Source organism: Notolepis coatsorum, assembly GCF_963971535.1.
Source record: "Notolepis coatsorum genome assembly, chromosome: 6".
In the NCBI taxonomy this organism is placed as follows: domain Eukaryota; kingdom Metazoa; phylum Chordata; class Actinopteri; order Aulopiformes; family Paralepididae; genus Notolepis; species Notolepis coatsorum.
Window position 1 is genome coordinate 179,352,355 of NC_140170.1, and position 23,849 is coordinate 179,376,203.

Below are 23,849 nucleotides of genomic sequence, written 5' to 3' on the forward strand. Positions count from 1 at the left end.
GAGGTTATCCCTCTGTTCTCGAGGTTCTCCCTGTGTTCCTGGGGATTCTCCCAGTGTTCTCGAGGTTCTCCCTGTGTTCCTGGGGATTCTCCCAGTGTTCTCGAGGTTCTCCCCGTGTTCTTGAGGTTCTGCCTGTGTTCTCGAGGTTCTGCCTGTGTTCTCGAGGTTCTTCCTGTGTTCTCGAGGTTCTGCCTGTGTTCTCGAGGTTCTTCCTGTGTTCTCGAGGTTCTGCCCGTGTTCTCGAGGTTCTGCCCGTGTTCCCGAGGTTCTTCCTGTGTTCTCGAGGTTCTGCCCGTGTTCTCGAGGTTCTTCCTGTGTTCTCGAGGTTCTCCCTCTGTTCTCGAGGTTCTGCCCGTGTTCTCGAGGTTCCCTCCGTGTTTGTGTGGTTCTCCTCTGGCTTGCACCCAAACACAGATGGCTCTCTCCTCCTCTCCAGAAATATGAGTTTTGCATGAAATCCTGTGCGTTCTGTCCACGAGATCCGAGCTGTTGCTTGTAAATATTTAAGCATTACATCACACGCAGGAGTGGTTTGTGACCAATAAACCATGCCTAGGGGTGGTTGTTAGGCCCGAGGCGCAGCCGAGGGTCGTTAGACCCCCCTAGGCATGGTTTATTGGTCACAAATCACGACTGCACGTGGTGTAAAGCTTTTATACAACTGCCAGATTCATCCAACCTTATTTCTATACAATAAACACACATTAATCGAAGATTTATTGAAAAAACCATCCGCCAGAAAAAGTAGTTCCCACAACTCCATGTGGAAGCAGCTTGAAGTGCATCCAACCAAACTAACACATCCAACTGTGTATTATTGGAATGATTGAGAGAAGTTGCCTCATGTGGAAGCAGCTTGAAGTGCATCCAACCAACTAACACATCCAACTGTGTATTATTGGAATGATTGATTGAAAATTTTATTACCAGATGCAGAATGGGTACAATACAGTACGGCTCAATACACACAATTGTTAAGGGAATGCATAGGAAAAAAACGTTTTCTTCGCCCTATTTTTTTATTTATTTCTTTTAGCCTAAACTTAACCAGTTGGAAACCAGGGGTACAGTAATAAAATTAGCAATCAACCAATCAATCAATTCAATAGACCATGCTCACTTAAAACAGCGCTGCTTCTCTCTCAGTCTGACTCCCCCGCTGTTGCAGACAGGAGTGTGTGTGTGTGTGTGTGCGTGTGTGTGTGTGTGTGTGTGTGTGTGTCACAGTGTGTGTGTGCGTGTGTGTGTGTATGTGTGTGTGTGTGTGTGTGTGTGTGTGTGTGTGTGTGTGTGTGTATGTGTGTGTGTGTGTTTGTGGGTACGCCAGCGTCGGACAGTGAGAGAGAACGCTGCAGTCAGTAGCAAGAAGGAAGTAGAAATTTAAATCAATCAATTAATCTATCAATCAAACCGCGATTTTTCTTTTGTTCTAGATTGCCTCAAGACCCATCAATTACATCATCCAACATTGTTTAAAGGGCTAACACATTCCCCTTGACAGAATCGCTTCATATTTAGTCGTTTAGTCGCCATTAACATATCCATTTGTAAATATTATTGGCCACCTTCTTGTGATCCGGCGGAGTGATGTGATGTGGGTCGGTTGTGGGCGGGTCCTGGGCCAGCAGCGTGGATTGTTGCCAATAAAGATGTGTAAAATGACTGTTTCAGCCAATCAGAATCGAGAAATTTGCATGCCGTTGTATAAACCCTGTTAATAAACCTGTGAACTATGAGCAGTGGCTCAGGAAGTAGAGCGGTCGTCTGGTAATCAGAAGGTTACCAGTTAGATTCCGGGTTCTTGAGCAAGACACCTAAGCCCTAACTGTACGCGATGCACATGTTGGCACCTTGCATGGTTGCCTGCACCATCGCTTGGTAATCATGCCTCAAATCATTATATATATATATATTATATACAGTATAGTATACCAACCTGAATGACAGTCCAGATTTGCTCTTCAGGTTTCTCAGCAGGTCCAACTGGTTTCTGGAGAGAGATTTAACACATCAGTGTGTGTGTGTGTTAGGGCTGAGCCCAATCATTCAAAGGTTCAGACCTTATTTTACACTAAAAATATATATCAGAATGTGATATATATCAGAATATCACAGTACTATGTTGTGTTTACAATCATTTGAAAGTCATGAAAGTCACGCATGAACACACACACACCAGTCTAGTCGAGATGAGGAGGGGTCATCTGTCGTTTCTGAATGGACGAGTATAGACATATACACTGGTAATCGCGATGGTGATGCGATCAAGTTTCAAGTTTCTTTATTAGTTGTCATACAGAAGTACAGAATACTTTTATACAAAATGCTTCTTTCTGTTACGCTCCAGACTGTGCTAGACAAAAATAGACAAGTATAAAATAAAATAAGTATAGCAAGTATAAAATAGGAGTCACGTACGTAGGCACAAGTGTTCAGTATGTACATATATACAATGTTCAATGCAGAGTAGAAGTAACTGAGTTACCATACAATATACTATACAATATACTAATATACAATATACTATATAGTGCAAAGCAGAAATGGGATGAGGTACAATTTAGGTACAATTTACAGTAAGGTGTAATGAGGTATGGGTTGTAGTGCAAATTCTTTACCAATAAATATAAAGTGTGTTTAGGTGTTCTAAAGTGTGTGCTGCAGTGAGTTGTTTGTTTAAAAATTATGATTGCGCAAAATGGGCTAGTTTGTCAATGGAGAACTTTTTGTTCCTAAATCTACACCAATATATCTTTCACCCAGAGTGAAAATTGTGTAGTCCGGGGAGGTGGGAACGAGAATAGTTTTCTAGCCACTTCTCAGCCTTCACCATACGGCCTATAGCGTTTAACGTTAAGATAGCAGGAGCCGTCGGCCAACAAAGATGTTGTTTCAACAAATGGATTCACAAAATGGATTACCATCCAAACGTTATTGAAGCCTCCTGTGACCAGTAAGTAGGTACTACTACTTTTAATAACCATTTTTGACCGCAGCAATATGCGCATGTGTTCTACGTTATAATGCGTAAATGTGCGCTGTGTGCGTAAAGTCAAGACTCGACAGTACTGAGCCAGAAAAATTATTAAAAATTATGGTTTGAACGTCTGTTCGAAAAACCCTGGCTTCGGGGACAGCTCTAGTGTGTGTGTGTGTGTGTGTGCGTGTGTGTGCGTACCTGAACAACCAGAACCAGTCATGTCTCACCTCAACTACAGCATTGCACTGCTAGCTGGTTTACCGGCTACCGCCACTAAGCCACTTCAACACTTCACCGCCTGATCTCCAACCTACCAAAGTCAGCCCATGTTAGCCCACTTCTTAAAAGAGCTACACTGGCTTCCCGTTGCCACACAAATCCACTTCCAGGTTCTTGACCTGCATACCGTGCAGCGAAGGGCACTGCTCCCTCCTACCTCTGGTCAATGGTCTCTAACTACACACCCCTCTGCTCTACATCTTCTGGCCGCCTCAGACCCACTCCTATCCGAGCTCCCGGGGGTCATCAGAGACAAGCAGGCTATTCTCTATCCTCGCTCCACAACGGTGGGAAAAACTTCCCACCACAGTCAGGACAGACAAAACCTGCACAATATTCCTCCATTGACTAAAAACACACTTCTTCAATCAATATCTGAAAAGATAAATACTAACCTTCATACTAACCTAACATAGTCTTTTACTATCATGCACTTTGCTAACTCATGAATATACCTTGACTATATTACTACCTACTATGCTAATATATGTCTGTACTATATTAGCATATATTACGACAGTATAGCTGAATGCTGTTTGACGAACCCTTAGCTGCCAGAGTTGTACCCTTCCTGCTGACTTGTTGTGCAGAACATTAAGCGAAATGACTAAATGTAAATGTACATGTACCTGTACATGGGAACAGAGACAGTCCTCTCATAATAGTCCCAAGTAGAGGTCAGGTCTGCTCTGGTCAGATTAGTAGCATAGAACCTCCAGCCTGCCTAAAGATAGAGAGAGAGAGAGAGAGAGAGAGAGAGAGAGAGAGAGAGAGAGAGAGAGAGAGAGAGAGAGAGAGAGAGAGAGAGAGAGAGAGAGAGAGAGAGAGAAAGAGAGAGAGAGAGACACAGATATAGACAGAAAGAGAGAAACAGAAAGAGAGACATAAAGAGAGAAATAGAGATAGATAGAGAGAGCAAGGGAAACAGTGAGAGATATAAAGAGACATAATGAAAGAGAGGCAGAGACATAATGCAGAGATAGAGACAGATATATACAACACTACAAAGATAAACTACAACACTACAAAGAGGAACTACAACACTACAAAGAGAAACTACAACACTGGAAAGAGAAACTACAACACTGTAGTGTTGTCAAAAATATCGATTCTGAATATTTAAAACGGTTTCAATACTCATTTCCCGAAATATCGATATTTAATTATTCATAAAAAAAGAAAAAAATAATTTTTTTTTTGTATAAGGAAGTTGCATTGTTCATTTCAATACCTGTAATAGTACAGTAGTCCACACACACACACGTGCATTCAGTTAAGTCGGAATATGACTGTAATACAAACAGTTCAGTTTGTCAGGTACATGCAACACAGATTACAGTGTTTACATCTGTCTGCTTGAGAAAATACCATGTTCTGCAATAAAAATGATCGAAGTGAGATGAACAGTTATTTTTAAATCTAAAGATAAACAAAGGGTTTTAAAAGTGTTATATTTATCTTCTCTTATAGTACCAGAGAGAAGCTGAGGAGAATCAACCAGCAACAAAAGCGAAATGTATTGAATTTAATTAATTTTTTTACATTTTAAGATTGAACCTTTTCCCCTGTGGTATCGAAAATGGTATCGAATATCGATACTTTTCAAGGTATCGTATCGAAGTTCGAAATTCCAGTATCGTGACAACACTACAACACTGCAAAGAGAAACTACAACACTACAAAGAGAACATACAGATAGAGATTATAGATACACAGATAGATAGAGATAAACAGAGAGATAGAGAGACAGAAAGAGAGAGATAGAGACACAGAGAGAGAGACAGATAGAGAAACAGATATACACATAAACAGAGAGATTGCATTACATTGATCTTATGTTTTTGTGTATTGTGAGATCTGGTTTTGTTTTTCAATGTGTACATAATGTAGATATCTGTAGAAGCAGACATCTACCCTGACAGATCTATAGAGATATTAGTTTAAACAGATGTATGTATGTATGTATGTATGTATGTATGTATGTATGTATGTATGTATGTATGTATGTATGTATGTATGTATGTATGTATGTATGTATGTATGCATGTATGTATGTATGTATGTATGTATGTATGTATGTATGTATGTATGTATGTATGTATGTATGTATGTATGTATGTATGTATGTATGTATGTATGTATGTATGTATGTATGTCTCCAGTCAGGCTGTGCAGACAAGGGCCTTTATCAGCTGAACTCCCAAGCCCCAAAGATACCCAACGAGCCAAGGTCATTACCACCACAGCAGAGAAGTGATGGGGGCAGAGTAGCCACAGCGTTTGATTTGGGTGAGAGCCTGAGGGTGCTTTTAATATCAACATTGCCGTTGCCATGGGGAAGAGATAGAGACAGAGACATTTGGGTCGTAGGTCAGGAGACGTAGCGGTTGCTATGGGCGCTCAGCCGTTGCTAAGGACTATAGTTTATAGCTGTGAGTTTCTTCCGGTGTAAGTTAGACTAAAAAACGAAGCTGAGACAAGCAGATGCGTTGACAGGGAGACAGCAGAAATCCCTCCACCCTCCTCAGCTGGAGGAGGAGAACGCCATGAGGAGCTAGCCTCGGCTAACAGGAAAGGTTTCGGCTAACAGCTAAGCCGCAACAACCACCGAGCGGGTAACAGGAGAGATCATTAGAATAATGAATTTAGTTTCTTCAAAGACTTTCAAACTGTTTCCATCTTGTATGAGTCTATGTTTATGAAAATAAACTCCACGATCTAAGGAAAGAGATCACGTTTCCAGTGTCGATTCTTCCGATTACGGATGTACCAACGGGGTGATACAGTGTGACAGCCAGTGAGATAACCATCAACCGATGACACAAACACAACGCAGAGGGAAGTCACAGAGCAGCAGGTGACAAGTTGATTAGAGGCTGAAGAACACTGTAATCTATCAGTATGTTATGTTATTATGTGTATGTTATGTTATTATGTTATTGTGTGTATGTTATGTTATTGTGTGTATGTTATGTTATTATGTGTATATTATGTTATTATGTGTATGTTATGTTATTATGTGTATGTTATGTTATTATGTGTATGTTATGTTATTGTGTGTATGTTATATGTTATGTTATTATGTGTATGTTATGTTATTATGTGTGTTATGTTATTATGTGTATGTTATATGTTATGTTATTATGTGTATGTTATGTTATTATGTGTATGTTATGTTATTATGTGTATGTTATATGTTATGTTATTGTGTGTATGTTATGTTATTATGTGTATGTTATGTTATTGTGTGTATGTTATGTTATTATGTGTATGTTATGTTATTGTGTGTATGTTATGTTATTATGTGTATGTTATGTTATTATGTGTATGTTATGTTATTGTGTGTATGTTATGTTATTATGTGTATGTTATGTTATTGTGTGTATGTTATGTTATGTTAGGTTTAAAGACGCCGGCGCGCTCGTACGCTATTCATTCAACGAAGAAGCTACCAGAAACTCTATAGAAACGTACAGTAAAGTAAAGGAGTTTTGTAACGAAAGCTGATGAACCAGCTACATATACTTGACAATTCAACTAACCAACGGTATGATTTGATTGTCTACCAGTCTAAATTGTCGTGTGTAAGCATTGAGTGTAACGGCGTGTTGATGTGTTATATAACGCGGGCTCCAGTCCAATGTTATTGTGAAATGCTCAAACGTATTCACTGATTGCACCGTTTGTTTACCCAGGTTTATAATCCGACTACCGCCAGCTAACGCTGGCTAAAGTACTGGCAATCATTGTACCACTTCCTAAGGAATAAAAGAAGTACAAGATAAAGTCAAGTCGTCCGAATGATTTCCTTCGGTCAAGAAAAGCAGTTGTTTTGTCTACTACCCATCCAGAGGGAGATTTGGTCAGCACAAAAATAGTGTAACTGCCCGGATATCTGGACAGTGTACCTGTATGAGGCCGGCAGATATCTGGACAGTGTACCTGTATGAGGCCGGCAGCAGGATATCTGGACAGTGTACCTGTATGAGGCCGGCAGCAGGATATCTGGACAGTGTACCTGTATGAGGCCGGCAGCAGGATATCTGGACAGTGTACCTGTATGAGGCCGGCAGCAGGATATCTGGACAGTGTACCTGTATGAGGCCGGCAGCAGGATATCTGGACAGTGTACCTGTATGAGGCCGCCAGCAGGATATCTGGACAGTGTACCTGTATGAGGCTGGCAGATATCTGGACAGTGTACCTGTATGAGGCCGGCAGCAGGATATCTGGACAGTGTACCTGTATGAGGCCGGCAGATATCTGGACAGTGTACCTGTATGAGGCCGGCAGCAGGATATCTGGACAGTGTACCTGTATGAGGCTGGCAGCAGGATATCTGGACAGTGTACCTGTATGAGGCCGGCAGCAGGATATCTGGACAGTGTACCTGTATGAGGCCGGCAGCAGGATATCTGGACAGTGTACCTGTATGAGGCCGGCAGCAGGATATCTGGACAGTGTACCTGTATGAGGCCGGCAGCAGGATATCTGGACAGTGTACCTGTATGAGGCCGGCAGCAGGATATCTGGACAGTGTACCTGTATGAGGCCGGCAGCAGGGTTCCGTCTCTTCTCAAAGTGTTTCTGTCTGTGCTGCTCCTGAACCTTCAGAGCAAAACCTGAACCAAGAATACCCTGGAGACCAGAGAGAGAGAGAGAGAGAGAGAGAGAGAGCGACACACACACAGATAGAAAGGGAGATAGAGAGAGATAGAGATAGAGAGAGAGAGAGTAATGTCTTAAAGCAAATGAAGCCACTCCTATCAGAGTGAAGTAGTAGTAATAGTAATATAATTAGTATTAGTAACAGTAATAGTAGTAATAATATCATTAGTAATAGTAACAGTAATACAATTAGTATTAGTAATAGTAACAGTAATATGAATTGTAATAGTAATAGTAACAGTAACATTAATAGTAATATTCATAGTAATATGAATAGTAATAGTAACAGTAATAGTATAGGTAATAGTAATGTAATAGTAACAGTAATAGTAATATGAATTGTAACAGTAATAGTAACAGTAATAGTATAGGTACTAGTAATGTAATAGTAATATTATTGGTAATAGTAATGTAATAGTAACAGTAATAGTAATAGTAATATGAATTGTAACAGTAATAGTAACAGTAATGTAATAGTAACAGTAATAATAATAGTAATATGAATTGTAATAGTAATAGTAACAGTAATAGTATAGGTAATAGTAATGTAATAGTAATAGTAACAGTAATAGTAATAGCGTTGTGTTATATTACATTTTATTATATTTTCTTTTTTTTGTGGCCATCTTGGTCTATATGTCATAATTTGTCAAGTAATTTGTCAAGTAATTAGTCAAGTATACTATTATATAGTTATTGTTTATGTGTCTTGTAAGCCCATATGGGCTGGGCATACACCTGTATGTAAGACACGAAAATAAAAAAACATCAAATCAAATCAAATAGTAATAGTAATATGAATTGTAATAGTAATAGTAACAGTAATAGTAACAGTAATAGTAATGTAATAGTAATAGTAATGTATTAAATGTACAGCTGGCAGAGCAAAGAAAGAGACTCCTATCAGAGTGAAGGTAGCCGCCAGCAGACGTCCATTCCAGGTAATAGGAAACTTGTCTCCGTAGCCGATGGTCGTCAAGGTGATCTGAGAGGAGACGTGAGCACAGCCAATTAGATTGCTTCCGGATCAATTTATTGAATTTGTATTTACATGTACAAATTATCTGTGTACGTTTGTGTGTGTCTATGAATGTACATGTATGTGTGTGTGTGTGTGTATATTGTGACGAGCCTGGTGTTGTTCAAGCTCGACACGGACCAAAACAAACTATTTCAATGTCCACACAAGCACAATTTCAATAAATAAATTATACTTATTGTTTATCAGCACAAGTTCAATGGGCAATAGGGTAATCCAAAAACAGTCCAGGGTCAAAACACGTATCAGGCTCTCGTACAAAAGTAAGTATTGTTCAATACTCAGAGTTGTCTTCCGGTCAAGGGGGTTTCTCAGCCAGTCTAGGGTCCAGTACATGAACACCTTCTCGCCTTCACCTCTCCTCTCACTACCTCTCACAACTCCATCAACAACAATCTCTCTCTCAATACCTGGCTCCTACCTCACCTCCTCTCAACTCAACTCTATCTGTCCTAGTGTATTATAGTGTGTGTGTCTAGTGTGTGTGCGTGTGGGATGTGGGTGATCTAATGGTGCGCAGGTGTGTTCTATCAGTACTAATCAGCTGCCTAATTGCTTCCACTCCTCCCGTGACAGTAGTACCTCCCGTCCTTCACATATCCATGAGACGGGGGGTGATATCTGCCACAATATGTATGTGTGTGTGTATGTGTATGTGTATGTGTATATATATGTGAGCATGTGTATATGTGTGTGTGTGTATGTATGTGTGTATGTGTATATGTGTATATATGTATATATGTGTGTGTATACATGTATATGTGTGTATGTATAGTGTGTATATGTATCAATCAATCAATCAGATTTATTTATAGAGCACATTTAACATGACACAGGTCAACTACAACTGGTGATGATGGCGCCGCCCCGTTCGGCTGCCTCTCTGTTCGCTCCGTCGAGACTGTGTTTACTTTTGTTAATATTTATAGTTTTTAGAGTTTTGTGCGTACCAACTGTTGGTGCATTTAATGTATATGACCGTCAGTCACTCATAGACATTGGATTACGGGAAACTTACCAACTGGATTACTCGCTGGATCAGCTTTCCGAACCACATCAATGGCCTGAAGAAATCCTCCGGAGATTAGGACCAGACCCTTTGTTCCCAGAGCCCAGGAAAAGACGACGAGGAAAGAGGGCTGGGATCCGAAACAGGCTGAGATCCAGACGCCATCGTACACCACTTCCCAGTATATTGCTAGCCAATGTACAATCAATAGACAATAAACTGGATGACATCCGAGCAAGGATTCAATATCAAAGAGACGTTAGGGACTGCAATGTCCTTTGCTTCACCGAAACATGGCTGACGCCGGAGGTTCCAGATCACGCGATTCAACCAGCGGATCACTTCTTTATCCATAGAAAGGATCGGTCATCATCAGAGTCCGGTAAACAACGTGGAGGGGGTATTGCCTTCATGTTTAACAAAAATTGGAGTGACCCAACGAACGTGAAGGAACTATCCAACCACTGCTCCCCAGAACTGGAATATATAACCATCAAGTGTCGTCCTTTCTTCCTCCCGAGGGAGTTAACGGCGATCGTCCTGGTCGGAGTGTATATTCCACCGCAAGCTGAAGCCAGCAACAAGGTTGCGCTCTCCAGACTACACGACGAGGTAAACAGAATCCAAGAGGCGAATGTTAACGCCGCCATTTTAGTTCTGGGAGATTTCAATAGCGCCAATCTGAGAAAGGTATTGCCCGACTTCTATCAGCATGTGACTTGCAACACCAGAGGCGGTAACATCCTAGATCACTGTTACACGCAATTTAAAGGTGGCTACAAGGCTCATTCTGATAGTGGCTTCGGTAAGTCAGATCACGCATCAATTTTTCTTACACCGAAGTACAGACAGAAAATTAAAAGTACTCCCGTAGTCTCGTGAGAGGTGCAGAAATGGGATGTGACGTCAGAGGATACGATCCGGTCAGTGTTTCACAACACAGACTGGAATGTGTTCCGCGACACAGATAACATTAATGCCTACACGGAGACAGTGCTGGACTATGTTTGTACTAGGGTGAAAGAAACAATCCCCACTACCAAAATGAAAGTTTACCCAAATCAAAAACCCTGGGTAGACAAATCCGTCCGTGAAGCTCTGAGAGAGCGCACCAAAGCATACAACGACGGCCTAGAGGCAGGCAACATGAATGACCACAAGGTGGCGCGATACAACGTAAGGAGGACTGTGTCAGAGGCCAAACGACGCTACAGGGATAAAATTGAACGCCAGTTCGAACAAGCTGACTCTAGAGCTATGTGGCAGGGGCTCAAAACGATGACAGACTACAAAGGCGCCTCCCTCAAACTGAACAGTGACATCTCCTTAGCAAATGACCTCAATACCTTCTATGCGAGGTTTGATGCTGGTAATAACAACACCAGCTCACAAGCCTCTGCAATGGGGGGGGGGGGGGTCGGCTGCTGATGGAGGCGCAGTGTTCAGGGTAACAGAGCATGAGGTGAGGCGGACCTTTAAAAAAGTGAATATCAGGAAGGCAGCAGGTCCAGACGGCATCCCCGGCCGCGTCCTAAAAGTCTGTGCCGACCAACTGGCCCCAGTATTCACTGACATATTTAACCTGTCCTTAGAACAGGCTGTCATCCCCACCTGCCTGAAGAAGTCCACTATTATCCCTGTACCCAAAAAATCCAAGCCTGCTTGCCTCAACGACTACCGCCCTGTAGCTCTCACCTCCATAGCCATGAAGTGCTTCGAGAAGCTAGTAAAGGGCTACATCTGCTCCTCCCTCCCCATCAACATGGACCCCCTGCAATTTGCATACCGCCCCAACAGGTCCACGGAGGACGCCATATCCCATGTGCTGCACACAGCAGCATCACACCTGGACAAGAGGCAGGGGAACTATGTGAGAATGCTATTCATCGACTACAGCTCAGCATTCAATACCATAGTCCCCTCCATACTCATAGCCAAGCTCAGGGACCTGGGCTTGGGCTATGACCTCTGCCAGTGGGTCTTGGACTTCCTGACTGGCAGACCCCAGGTGGTGAGAGCAGGCAACTGCACCTCCTCATCCATCACCCTCAACATAGGGGCCCCCCAGGGCTGTGTTCTGAGTCCCCTCCTCTACTCCCTGTACACACACGACTGTGTGGCTCAGCGGAGTAGCAATACAATCGTCAAATTTGCTGACGACACAGTGGTGGTGGGCCTGATCTCTGCCAACGACGAGAGGGCCTACCTGGAAGAGGTCAAGGTCCTGGCGGGATGGTGCCAGGAAAACAGCCTCTCCCTGAACGTCAGCAAAACAAAGGAGATGATTGTGGACTTCAGGAGGTCGGGGGTCAAGGACTACAGCCCCCTCAGCATCGACGGGGCACCGGTTGAGAGAGTCAACAGCTTCAAGTACCTCGGAGCCTACATATCCGAGGACTTGACATGGACCACACACATTAACAGTGTGGTGAAGAAGGCACGACAACGCCTCTACTTCCTCAGGCGCCTAAGGAAGTTCCAAGTCAGCCAGAAGATCCTTAAGAACTTCTACTCATGTACAATAGAGAGCATCTTGACCGGCAACATCACCTCCTGGTTTGGGAATAGCACTGCAAAAGACCAAAGCAGACTACAAAGAGTGACACGTTCAGCCGAACGCACAATTGGAGGGGGGCTCCCCACCCTCCAGAACATTTACTACAAGCGTTGCAAGGGGAAGGCTAAGAGAATTATTAAGGACTCGAGCCACCCGAACAACTGCCTCTTTGAACTGCTGCCGTCAGGCAAGCGATACAGGAGTCTCAAGGCGAGCACAGAAAGACTCAGAAGTAGCTTCTATCCCCAGGCCATCAGGCTGCTAAACGAACAATGAATGAACACTACACAACAACAACCACCAAACACACATAGCACACACATCCACACGCACACACTCACTTTAAACAAACACACTGTAGCACCCACTCCACACACTTTATAGCACACACCCACTTTAAACAAACACACTGTAGCACCCACTCCCCACACTTTATATTTATGGATGAAGGACTGCACTACAACTCGTACACCTTACTGTAAATTGTACCTAAAATTGTACCTCATCCCATTTCTGCTTTGCACTAGATAGTACTGTACATTAGTACACTGCATAGTATTGTGTATTGTATATTATATGGTAACTCAGAACATTGTACATATGTCTATACCGAACACTGTGACCTCATTTTCTTCTTCTAAATTCATGCTATATTATGTTATTATGTTATTTGATACTATCTTGTCTAGCACAGTCTCTGGAGCGTAACAGTAAGAAGCATTTTGTATGAAAGTATTCTGTACTTCTGTATGACAACTATTAAAGAACTTGAACTTGAACTTGAACTAAAGTGCTGTACAGAGGGTAGATACACATAGATACATCTAGACAACATATAGACAACAATCACATCTCAGTTTTACGGGAGGGCACACAAGCAAACACACAGGAAAACAGGGCATGAGTCAGTGAACATCGGGCAAAGCTAATAGGTAGAAGTGAGTCTAGATTTGAAGGCATCTGTCGAGGGGGCAAGCCTAATGGAGGTGGGGATGCTGTTCCACAGTGCAGGGGCTGCAACAGCAAAGGCACGGCCCCCCCTGAACTTAAGGTTAGACCTCCGGACTGTCAGGAGCCTCTGATCGGCTGACCTGAGGGACCTGGTTGTTGGAATAGGGGGATAGGAGGTCTGAGATGTAGGAGGGTGTAACGTTTGGGCCTTTTGCTCTCACTTAGGAGTAAAAGCCCTAGCGCCACCCTGGAGTATTTCACCCTTTTCCTCTCTTCTAATTTGTCCTGATTGCTAATTAACGCCGGCTGTGTGTAGTTGACTCTCCTTCATAATGCTCACCTGTTGTGCTCTCTCATTGTCAGTTCTTCTCTGTCCACAGGCGTGAGTACTCTACCAAGAAGCATTTGTTATCGCTCATGTCGGGAGCATAATTGTGACACCACGTTGGCGTCGTGCTTAGCCTATTTTGTATTCATGTTATTATGATATCTATCGTGTTGATGTGTGCCCAGCAACATCACTCAGTTTAGCGTAAACTGCATTGGCGTTTTGGAGACTACTGTCTCTTATTTCCTTTCCCCTTTCAAAGTGTTTGTTTTTCGTGTTGTGACGTTGGTGGAGATTATTGTTGTTTCACAATAAAGAAAGACGTTACTTGTGAAAGCGCAACCATCGTTTCCGACTACTCTCTTCAACTCTGCACATGGGTCCAAAACACCTACCCCAATTGTAACAGAGGGGGGCTGACCATTAAGGGCTTTAACACATTCGTGGCCAACCACGTATATAAAGTGTTTCGGATCCAACGCTTGAGGGCCAACCACGTATATATACGTGGTAAGGTTGTTTTGGCTTTAATTCCATTGTAATATCCTACTCAATGTCACCGAGCGGCACTGCAGATTTACCCTACTCTTGGGATTCGGAAAAGTGCATTACCGGCCAGATCCTCGTAGGGGCGCTGTCTCGATAATGCAGTGTTCCCTGTTACAGACTGGTGTTTTATTTTTTTTCATCATGGGTGGACTTTTTTTGCGTAAACTAAAAAAGTCCAGTATGCACGTATTCCAGTACACGCCTGTAGCTTGGAATACTTTTTGGGATGCTGAATTCAGTATGCAGTAAAGGAATATAGCATCAGCCAATGGACATAACGATCTACCAGATGGCGATAACTGGGAAAATATTTTTGGGATCCAACCGGCCCACGGTAAGAGCTTTTTCACGTAAATTACAGCCTGATCGGGCCTTGCTTTGATAGCCGACCAGCCGATCAGCGAATGAGGCTAATGCCGTTATTGGTAATCAATAATCAGAAACAACGTCCCCCGAGGCGGTTAGGTGGCCGAGCGGAGATTGCGTTCGTCACCAGCCCCGGAGCTGTGAGCTCGATTCGCCTGTTCGAATCCAGCTCACAGCTCCGGGGTTGTCACCAGCTTGGCTGGCCGTCTGCACTGATACAATTGGCTGTATCCGAGGGTGGGAGAAGCTGGCGGGGTGGGTCCGGGTCGTTGTAAACAGCGACTCCTACAGTTCGGTCGGGGCGCCTGCTAAGCGCGGATTGGACGTGAGGGGGATAGTGTGGTCCTCCCACACGCTACGCCCTCTCAATGAAAATCCGCGCTGCCAGGTGAAAAGAAGCGGTGATTGGCTGGACGTGTGTCGGAGGAAGCACGTGGTAGCCTCCACTCTCCCAGATGATCTGACTGTGGGGGGTAAGTGCGCAGCGATCAGGAAGGGACTGGGAATTGGCATACGACTAACATTGGGATGGGAGAAAATCGGAGGAAAATGGAGGGGGAAAAAAGACAAAAAAAAAATAAAAAATAAACAACCCCCCCCGCCGCCCCACCCCCCCCTTTCATGCATTCATGGTGGACCATGATACCGATAATATGCATTTTGAGTTTTAGCTCTAGCTTGTGTATAGTCGAAACGCCATTCGATTTAACGTTATTAGCTTAGCGTCCTATATCTCGCCTTCCAGGAAATACCCCAGAACATTGCGGTATATAGTTCATATTCACGACGCTGAAAAAATTATTTATTTAAGGCATATTGAAGGGATGGTTTATAGTGTCAATTGACAATGGACAGATAGCAATAATATAAAGTATAGATTTAGCTCTACAAACAGCCTCACGCACAATGAAAGGTTGTTATGATAAACTGGCCTTATAGAGTGAGATTAGACCGATCCCAGTGGCCGCGAAAGTGTTAAAAACGAATAGGAGAACCTTAAAATGTATTCTGTAGCGTACTGGAAGCCAATGAAGGGAGGCAAGGACAGGGCCAGGGGTGATGTATGTATATGTATGTATATACATGTGTATGTATGCATGTTTAAGTGTATGTGTGTGTGTGTCTCACCAGGCCCCACCACAGGGCATCAGCGTAGGTCTCAAACTGCTCATTGTCCTCCTTCTCAGCCAAGTAGACCAGGAAGCTGGCCAGGATCAGACACAGGAAGCCGATGTACCAGGCTGTTATCAGCTCCTACACAAGACAAGAGGGTGGCAAGTTAGATAATCCTTTCTGATGTACAGGGAGAGTGTCTACTGTTCCTGATATATCTTACAAGTAGTGCTTTTACATGGAAACCGAGTTATGTGATGAGGGCCTACAGAGAGAGAGATTCAAGATTCAAGAGTTTATTCATCACATACATACCAGGGCATACAGTGAAATGTGGTTGGCCATGCCTCCTACGATTGTGCAATAAAACTAAATAGTATTAAAAATAAACATAACAACTAAAAGTACGCATAATCGTTGCGGAACAAAACCGACAGCGACTGACCTCGGCCGTGAGAGAGAAAGACACACAGAGACAAAAGAGAGAGAGACACAGGGAGAGAGAGAGAGAGCGAGAGATAGAGGTAGAGAGAGACAGATAGATAGATAGATAGATAGATAGATAGATAGATAGAAAGAAAGAGACAGAGAGAGAGAGGGTTCTTTATTTTTTGAGTTAGCATTTTAGTGTAAGTAGTAGGGGTATAACAGTATGTGTATTCATCTCCACGGTGCTGATGTCACGGTTCGGTACAGGGAGCCTATAGACTATAGACACTAGGTGGAACTAGGGTTGAATACGTCTCAGGGGGGACTATAGACACTAGGTGGAACTAGGGTTGAATACGTCTCAGGGGGGACTATAGACACTAGGTGGAACTAGGGTTGAACACGTCTCAGGGGGGACTATAGACACTAGGTGGAACTAGGGTTGAACACGTCTCAGGGGGGACTATACGACACTAGGTGGAACTAGGGTTGAATATGTCTCAGGGGGGACTATAGACACTAGGTGGAACTAGGGTTGAATATGTCTCAAGAGGGACTATAGACACTAGGTGGAACTAGGTTTGAATATGTCTCAGGAGGGAATATAGACACTAGGTGGAACTAGGGTTGAATACGTCTCAGGGGGGACTATAGACACTAGGTGGAACTAGGGTTGAATACGTCTCAGGGGGGACTATAGACACTAGGTGGAACTAGGGTTGAATATGTCTCAGGGGGAACTATAGACACTAGGTGGAACTAGGGTTGAATATGTCTCAGGGGGAACTATAGACACTAGGTGGAACTAGGGTTGAATATGTCTCAGGGGGAACTATAGACACTAGGTGGAACTAGGGTTGAATATGTCTCAGGGGGAACTATAGACACTAGGTGGAACTAGGGTTGAATATGTCTCAGGGGGGACTATAGGGAGGTGTAGTGGTTACATCATTGCTGTTTCCTGCGCGGTCCACCCCTCTTGAAATTGCAATGTATTTCCAATGGACCCATTTCTAAATCGTCTCGTTTAAAACAAATAAAGCATGAACATTGGCATGGTGTACCTTTCTGTGTGTATTCATCCACAATCTATAGCTCAACATGAAAAGATTCGCAATTAATCGTAAAGGTAGCAAAATAACAACGTTTATGTTTTCGTTCACTGAGGAACTACACAATGGCCGTAACGTGTATTAGGTGACAGCACTGAACGATGTTCTACTGGTAAGTGTAGTTATTTTTAACTCATTCACTGCAGATTAAACTTGTTATTGGCCGCCAATCGTTGAACGCCAACAAGGAGTATACTCGTTATTTGATCGTTATTTCTTTTATTTGATATTTCCATTCATTATCCATCCAGGTAGCCTGGTGTTATCATGGGGCTGAGTCTGAGACCGCTAAAGTGCAATACTGGCCGCATCCTACCAGGCGGCGGTATCGAGCACCATTTGAAACCTTGTGTATTGGGCTGTGCGTCGATGAAATGCCTCCGGGCGCTCTTTTCTACTAAACTGAACCTAGGGCTTCACCCGATCGCATTGAATCGCTTTCGGGACCCCCGATTCATTATGCTGTGGTGGGTTATGTCGTGGGCCAAATGGACATACGATCTACCAGATGGCAATCAAATAATTGGAATATTCTTTTTGGAATCCCACCGGCCACAGGTAAGAGCAATTTAACGTCAATTTCAGCTTGATTGTGCCTTGTTTTCATAGCCATCGCCCTGATCAGCTGACCCTCTCCAGTGATATGGACCCTATGCAATTTGCATACAGGCCAAACAGGTCCACTGATGATGCGGTCTCCCAAGTACTGCACAGCACCCTCTCTCACCTGGACCGACAGAAGGGGGGCTATGTGAGACTGTTGTTCATTGACTACAGCTCAGCGTTCAACACCATAGTCCCCACCAGACTGGTGGACAAGCTGATCGAGCTGGGTCTGAGCTCCGCTCTGAGCGCCTGGATACTGGACTTTCTGAGCGAAAGGCCCCAGGCGGTCAGGGTGGGGGGTCAGACCTCCAACACCATCACCCTGAGCATCGGGTCCCCCCAGGGCTGTGTTCTGAGCCCCCTGCTGTACTCACTATACACACACGACTGTGTGGCCAAGTTCAGCTCCAACTCCATAGTGAAGTTTGCGGACGACACAGTGGTGGTGGGGCTGATCTCGGACAACGACGAGAAGGCCTACCGGGAGGAGGTTGAGGTACTGGAACGCTGGTGCCAGGACAACAGCCTGCTCCTGAACATTGGTAAAACCAAGGAGCTGATCGTGGATTTTAGGAGGAGACAGCAGGAGGCACACACACCACTGAGGATAAACGGGGCTACCGTGGACAGGGTGACATGACCTGACATGGACAACACACATAGACTCGGTCGTAAAAAAGGCGAAGCAGCGCCTCTACCACCTGAGACAGTTAAGGAAGTTCAGAGTATCTGGGAAGATACTCCAGTCCTTCTACTCCGGAGCTGTAGAGAGCATCTTGACTGGAAACATCACTGCCTGGTATGGCAACAGCACGGCACAGGACAAGAAGGCCCTACAGAGAGTGGTGCGCTCAGCCGAGCGTACCACAGGTATTGCACTACCAACCCTGCAGGTCCTATACAACAAGAAGAGGTGCAAATCGAGAGCCTGCAGGATAATGAAAGACCCTCACCACCCCAACAACAGCCTGTTCATGCTGCTGCGGTCAGGCAAACGCCTGCGAGCAACAGTAACGAGACTTAGGCTCAGCTTCTTCCCCCAGGCCATCGGAGCCTTGAACACTGAACTCTCCACGCACAAGCACACATGAGCACACACACAACACACACACTGTACACGCTCACACACTAGCAGCCACTTTAACATGAGCACACACACACTCATGCTGCACACGCTCACACTATGGACACTCTACAGAAGGAAAGGTCACTTTAAGAATAGTATAGCTTGAGATTGTATAATATAGCATTGTATAGCAGTGTACATAAAGACCCAGTGCCTCATCCGTAGCTAACAGTGTACTGCACTACCACAGGACCTAGCATGTCCTACCATGCTCTGTAAATAACTCATGTACAGATACCGATATGCCTACTTTGTTTACTTGTTTATTGCACTATGTCGCTCTATTGGTTGGACTCTATTATTATTATTATTATTATTATTATTATTACTTGTATTATGCACATCATTGCGGGTGAGACCCCCCGCATTTCACTGTATACCTGTATGCCGTGACAAATAAAACTCTTGTATCTTGTATCTCTTGTTGTTGTAATAACGAATGCCATTATTGACAATCAATTAATCAGAACCCCCCCCCCTTTCATGCATTCATGATGGAGCATAATACCGATCATATGCATTTGATTTTTTTATTGTAGCGTGTGTTGGGAGGAAATGCCAATTGATTTAGTATAATACACGTTGCGGGCTATTACTAGCCTCCCAGGAATGACACTAGACCACTCTAAAACCATACTTATATTCACCACGGTATAAAACGGGAATGTATGGATGGAAAAATTCTTTCTTTTTCACATATTGAACGATACTCGATGTCAAATGGGCCATAGTGTAACGTTCTGGGTTTCTAGGACCCTACTGTCTTTCTGGAGTACTTCACCTTGTTGTTGGTATTTGCACTGATTGACTGTCACCACTGGTTGCGGTCACTGGCTGTCACTTATGCTGTCACTAATTGATGCCCGTGGTATGTCAGGAATGTGGCTTTATAATGACCTCCTGTTTCCTTTCTCCCTGTCGGAGCTTCAGACAGTCCTGCGTTGTTGTTGTTTATTTATATTTGTATTTAGCCTAAAGGTCTGTTTCTCAGTTGACGCCCTGCGTCTTTCTTGTGCATTACTTGCATTTCTCCTGTGTTCTTACAATAAAAAGACACACTACCGAAGAAGAGCAAACCACATCTCCGTCTCATTCCTTCCTCTACAATTGGAACTCAATTTCCTACCTGCATCGTCGTAACACCATAGTATTGCATCCATAGCTATAATATAGAATATAGTTATAGCCTTGCAAACAAGGTGACGGACTCCATTAGTTTAATGCGTGGCAGCGCATAGCCGTATCCCGGAAACAGCGTGGCAGCCAATGAGTTAATGACAAATTAAAAACATTATAACTAACTTTATTTCAACCAAAAATGCTTAAACAATAATGTTAGTGATAGAAGGGCAAACATGGAAAGCTTGCCAATGTCCATGAGGCAGAATTATTACAATAGCCGATAATACATTTTCCCAATGATAAATCCCTATACGGGTGGATCGTATAAAGTGGACCGTATAAAGTGACGTCAGACTACACCTCCCTATAGACACTAGGTGGAACTAGGGTTGCACATTTTACAAAATTATGCTCAATATCTGTAGAGGCTTACTTGGATCTTTATCGTATTGTATAGCCAAATGCAGGTGATAAATAAAACATTGAAGGTTGTAAAGGCATGATGACAAGCGGACGGAGCAACTTAACAACCGCACACTCTGCACTGGGCTGTTTCTCCCTCCTATCCCTTTCTCCCCTTTACTACAGGTGTCCCTGAAACAAAAACATGAATGAATGATGTGTTCGTACAGTAACACACCAGGGTCATTACAATAGGCTGAAAATGTTGGCCCAATAATGTTAACTGCTGGAAACACACAGACACACACTTTCCTCCGTGCGACATTCCCTCACAGCTGATCTGAGAAAAAAAAGACTAACACGCAAACATACTTCTGCTGGTCTGGACTGGTCCTCTGACCTCCTCTCCAGTCGAGCTGATGTTTTTTTTTTTAAATCAGAAATATTGAGAAAGAGAGGAGGTGAACGTTCTATAGTGCTTCAATCACCCTGATAATCGGGTCCCCCTAGGGCTGTGTCCTCAGCCCCCTCCTGTATTCGCTGTACACACACGACTGTGTGGCCAGGTTCAGCTCCAACTCCATAGTGAAGTTTGCGGATGAGGACGACACAGTGGTGGTGGGCCTGATCTCTAACAATGACGAGAAGGCCTACCGGGAGGAGGTTGATGTCCTGGCACGCTGGTGGCAGGATAACAGCCTGCTCCTGAACATTGGTAAGACCAAGGAGCTGATCGTGGATTTTAGACGAATACAGCAGGGGACAGACAAGCCACCGTGGATAAATGGGACTATCGTGGACAGGGTGAGCAGTTTTAAGTACCTGGGAGTCCACATCACAGAGGACCTGCCATGGACAACACACACAGACACTGTGTTAAAAAAGGCGAAGCAGCGCCTCTACCACCTGAGACAACTCAGGAAATTCAGAGTATCAGGGAAGATACTCCAGTCCTTCTACTCTAGGGCTGTGGAGAGCATCCTGACTGGGAACATCACTGCCTGGTTTGGCAACTGCACTGCACAGGACAGGAAGGCTCTACAGAGAGTAGTGCGCTCTCACCCCTGCAGGACTTATACAACAGGAGGTGCAAATCCAGAGCCTGCAGAATAATGAAGGACCCTCAACACGCCAATAATAGCCTGTTCAAGCTGCTGCAGTCAGGCAAGCCCCTCCGCATACATGCAGCGAGAACAGAGAGACTCAGACTTAGCTTCTTCCCCCAGGCCATCAGGACACTGATCCCTCCACACACATGCACACATGAACACACATGAACACACACACACACACACACACACACACACACACACACACACACACACACACACACACACACACACACACACACACACACACACACACACACACACACACACACACACACACACACACACACACACACACACACACACACACACACACACGCCACACATCCTCACTTGCACTCTATCACACACAAACACACTACAAAAAAGGTCACTTTAACTGTATATTTGTATAATATTGTATATAGTACTCATTACCTTTTATTATTAAGCTTAGCATTGTATTGTATTGTATTTTATTCTTATTACTTTTTATCATGTCTATTTTATTATTTTTATTTTTGCACAATCAAGGCGGGCATGGCCACCTTCATTTCACTACATGTCTCGTGTATGTATGTGACAAATAAATCTCTTGAATCTTGAATGTTTATATAATAATATAATTTAGTATATATTATTCCATTTTATTTTATTCCACCTTTTAATTTGTTTATTCTACCATAATTGTCGGTCCGTCAATGTCGCACCAAAAAACAACCAAATCAAATTTCTTGTATGTGAAAACGACTTGGCAATAAAGACCTTTCTGATTCTGATTTCTGATTCTGATTCCGATTCTGATTGTCTGGTCCATTTTCACAAAACGCTTCAAGAACATCTGCTTTAAGACAAGAATGACCAATTCAATTATATTTTGAGTAGAAATCCATAATTTTTTGAAATTGAAGAGCTCTCAGACTTTTAAGTATGAGCTTGTCGTGGTCAGCCTCGGGTCTTGAACTGGACACTAAATAACAGATTTATACCAGACGCATGCACATGAGTGCGCACACACACACCGCTAATATGGGAATCAAACCACACACGCTTGTGTGTGTGTATGTATGTGTGCATGCGTGGGTCCAGTCCACTTAGGTCAGACACTCCACAGACAAATTGAGTTATTATAGCTCTGGGCGCACCACAAGATTATATTAACAACACTTAATTACATTCCTCTCCTCTCTAACTGTAACAACCTGCCCGTCCTGCCAAGCAGTGGACTGCCTTTTCTCTGTTCCCCCACCCATCCTGCCTCTCTGTGTTCCGTTTGTCTGTTCTCTACCCATCCTGCCTCTCTGTGTTCTGTTAGTCTGTTCTCTACCCATCCTGCATATCTGTGTTCTGTTTGTCTGTTCTCTACCCATCCTGCCTCTGTGTTCTGTTTGTCTGTTCTCTACCCATCCTGCATCTCTGTGTTCTGTTTGTCTGTTCTCTACCCATCCTGCCTCTCTGTGTTCTGTTTGTCTGTTCTCTACCCATCCTGCATCTCTGTGTTCTGTTTGTCTGTTCTAGGGATGCCCCGATCACGTTTTTTGCCACTGATACCGATCACCGATCGTCTTGAGCCATATCGGCCGATACCGATCCGATACCGATCGTTTTTGATTAATAAAAAAAAAAAAATTATATCATTATTTTTTATAAAATATATATATTATATAATTAGACTTGTACTTGTAGTTGTATTATCTGCGAGACAACGCCACCACGCAACAAGTCAAAATGCTCGCTATCTCCACTGTCTGTGTGTACATACTCTGCTTTGATCAAATCACATTCGGCTCTGCAGATTTACCCTAGGCTCTGCAGATATACCCTACTCCCTCAGCTATCCCCGTTAGTGACTGCGACGCAAGTTATAAGACATTGATATCAGGAGCTGTCTGTAGCTACTGCTAGCCGGAAATATAACGTTAAGACAACGCCTCAGTGAACTATTTAGTTGAATGGGACATTTTGTTTTGAACAGTGAGCTAAGCTAACGTGAGCTAACAGAGGTATCATACACTAGTACTAGATAACTAGACTATTGCTGGAGCATTTGTTGATATCAGGAGCTATCAGTAGCTAGCCGGCTAGATACCGTTCAGTTAGACAATGCCTCATCATGTATTAAACT

General features: G+C 43.6%; 1 protein-coding gene across 1 annotated transcript in view; it reads right to left on the reverse strand.

Annotated features, from left to right (window-relative positions):
* The window catches only part of LOC311230317 (potassium voltage-gated channel subfamily KQT member 2-like), a gene marked incomplete at both ends in the record, with an annotated part of 96,062 nt that overhangs the window by 21,564 nt on the left and 50,649 nt on the right, over positions 1-23,849 (reverse strand). The window contains 5 exons of the mRNA XM_084316558.1: positions 1,937-1,990; positions 3,883-3,983; positions 7,802-7,897; positions 8,802-8,912; positions 15,855-15,980. Of these exons, the coding sequence (XP_084172684.1) occupies positions 1,937-1,990; positions 3,883-3,983; positions 7,802-7,897; positions 8,802-8,912; positions 15,855-15,980 (488 nt within the window). The remainder of the gene's footprint in view (positions 1-1,936; positions 1,991-3,882; positions 3,984-7,801; positions 7,898-8,801; positions 8,913-15,854; positions 15,981-23,849) is intronic.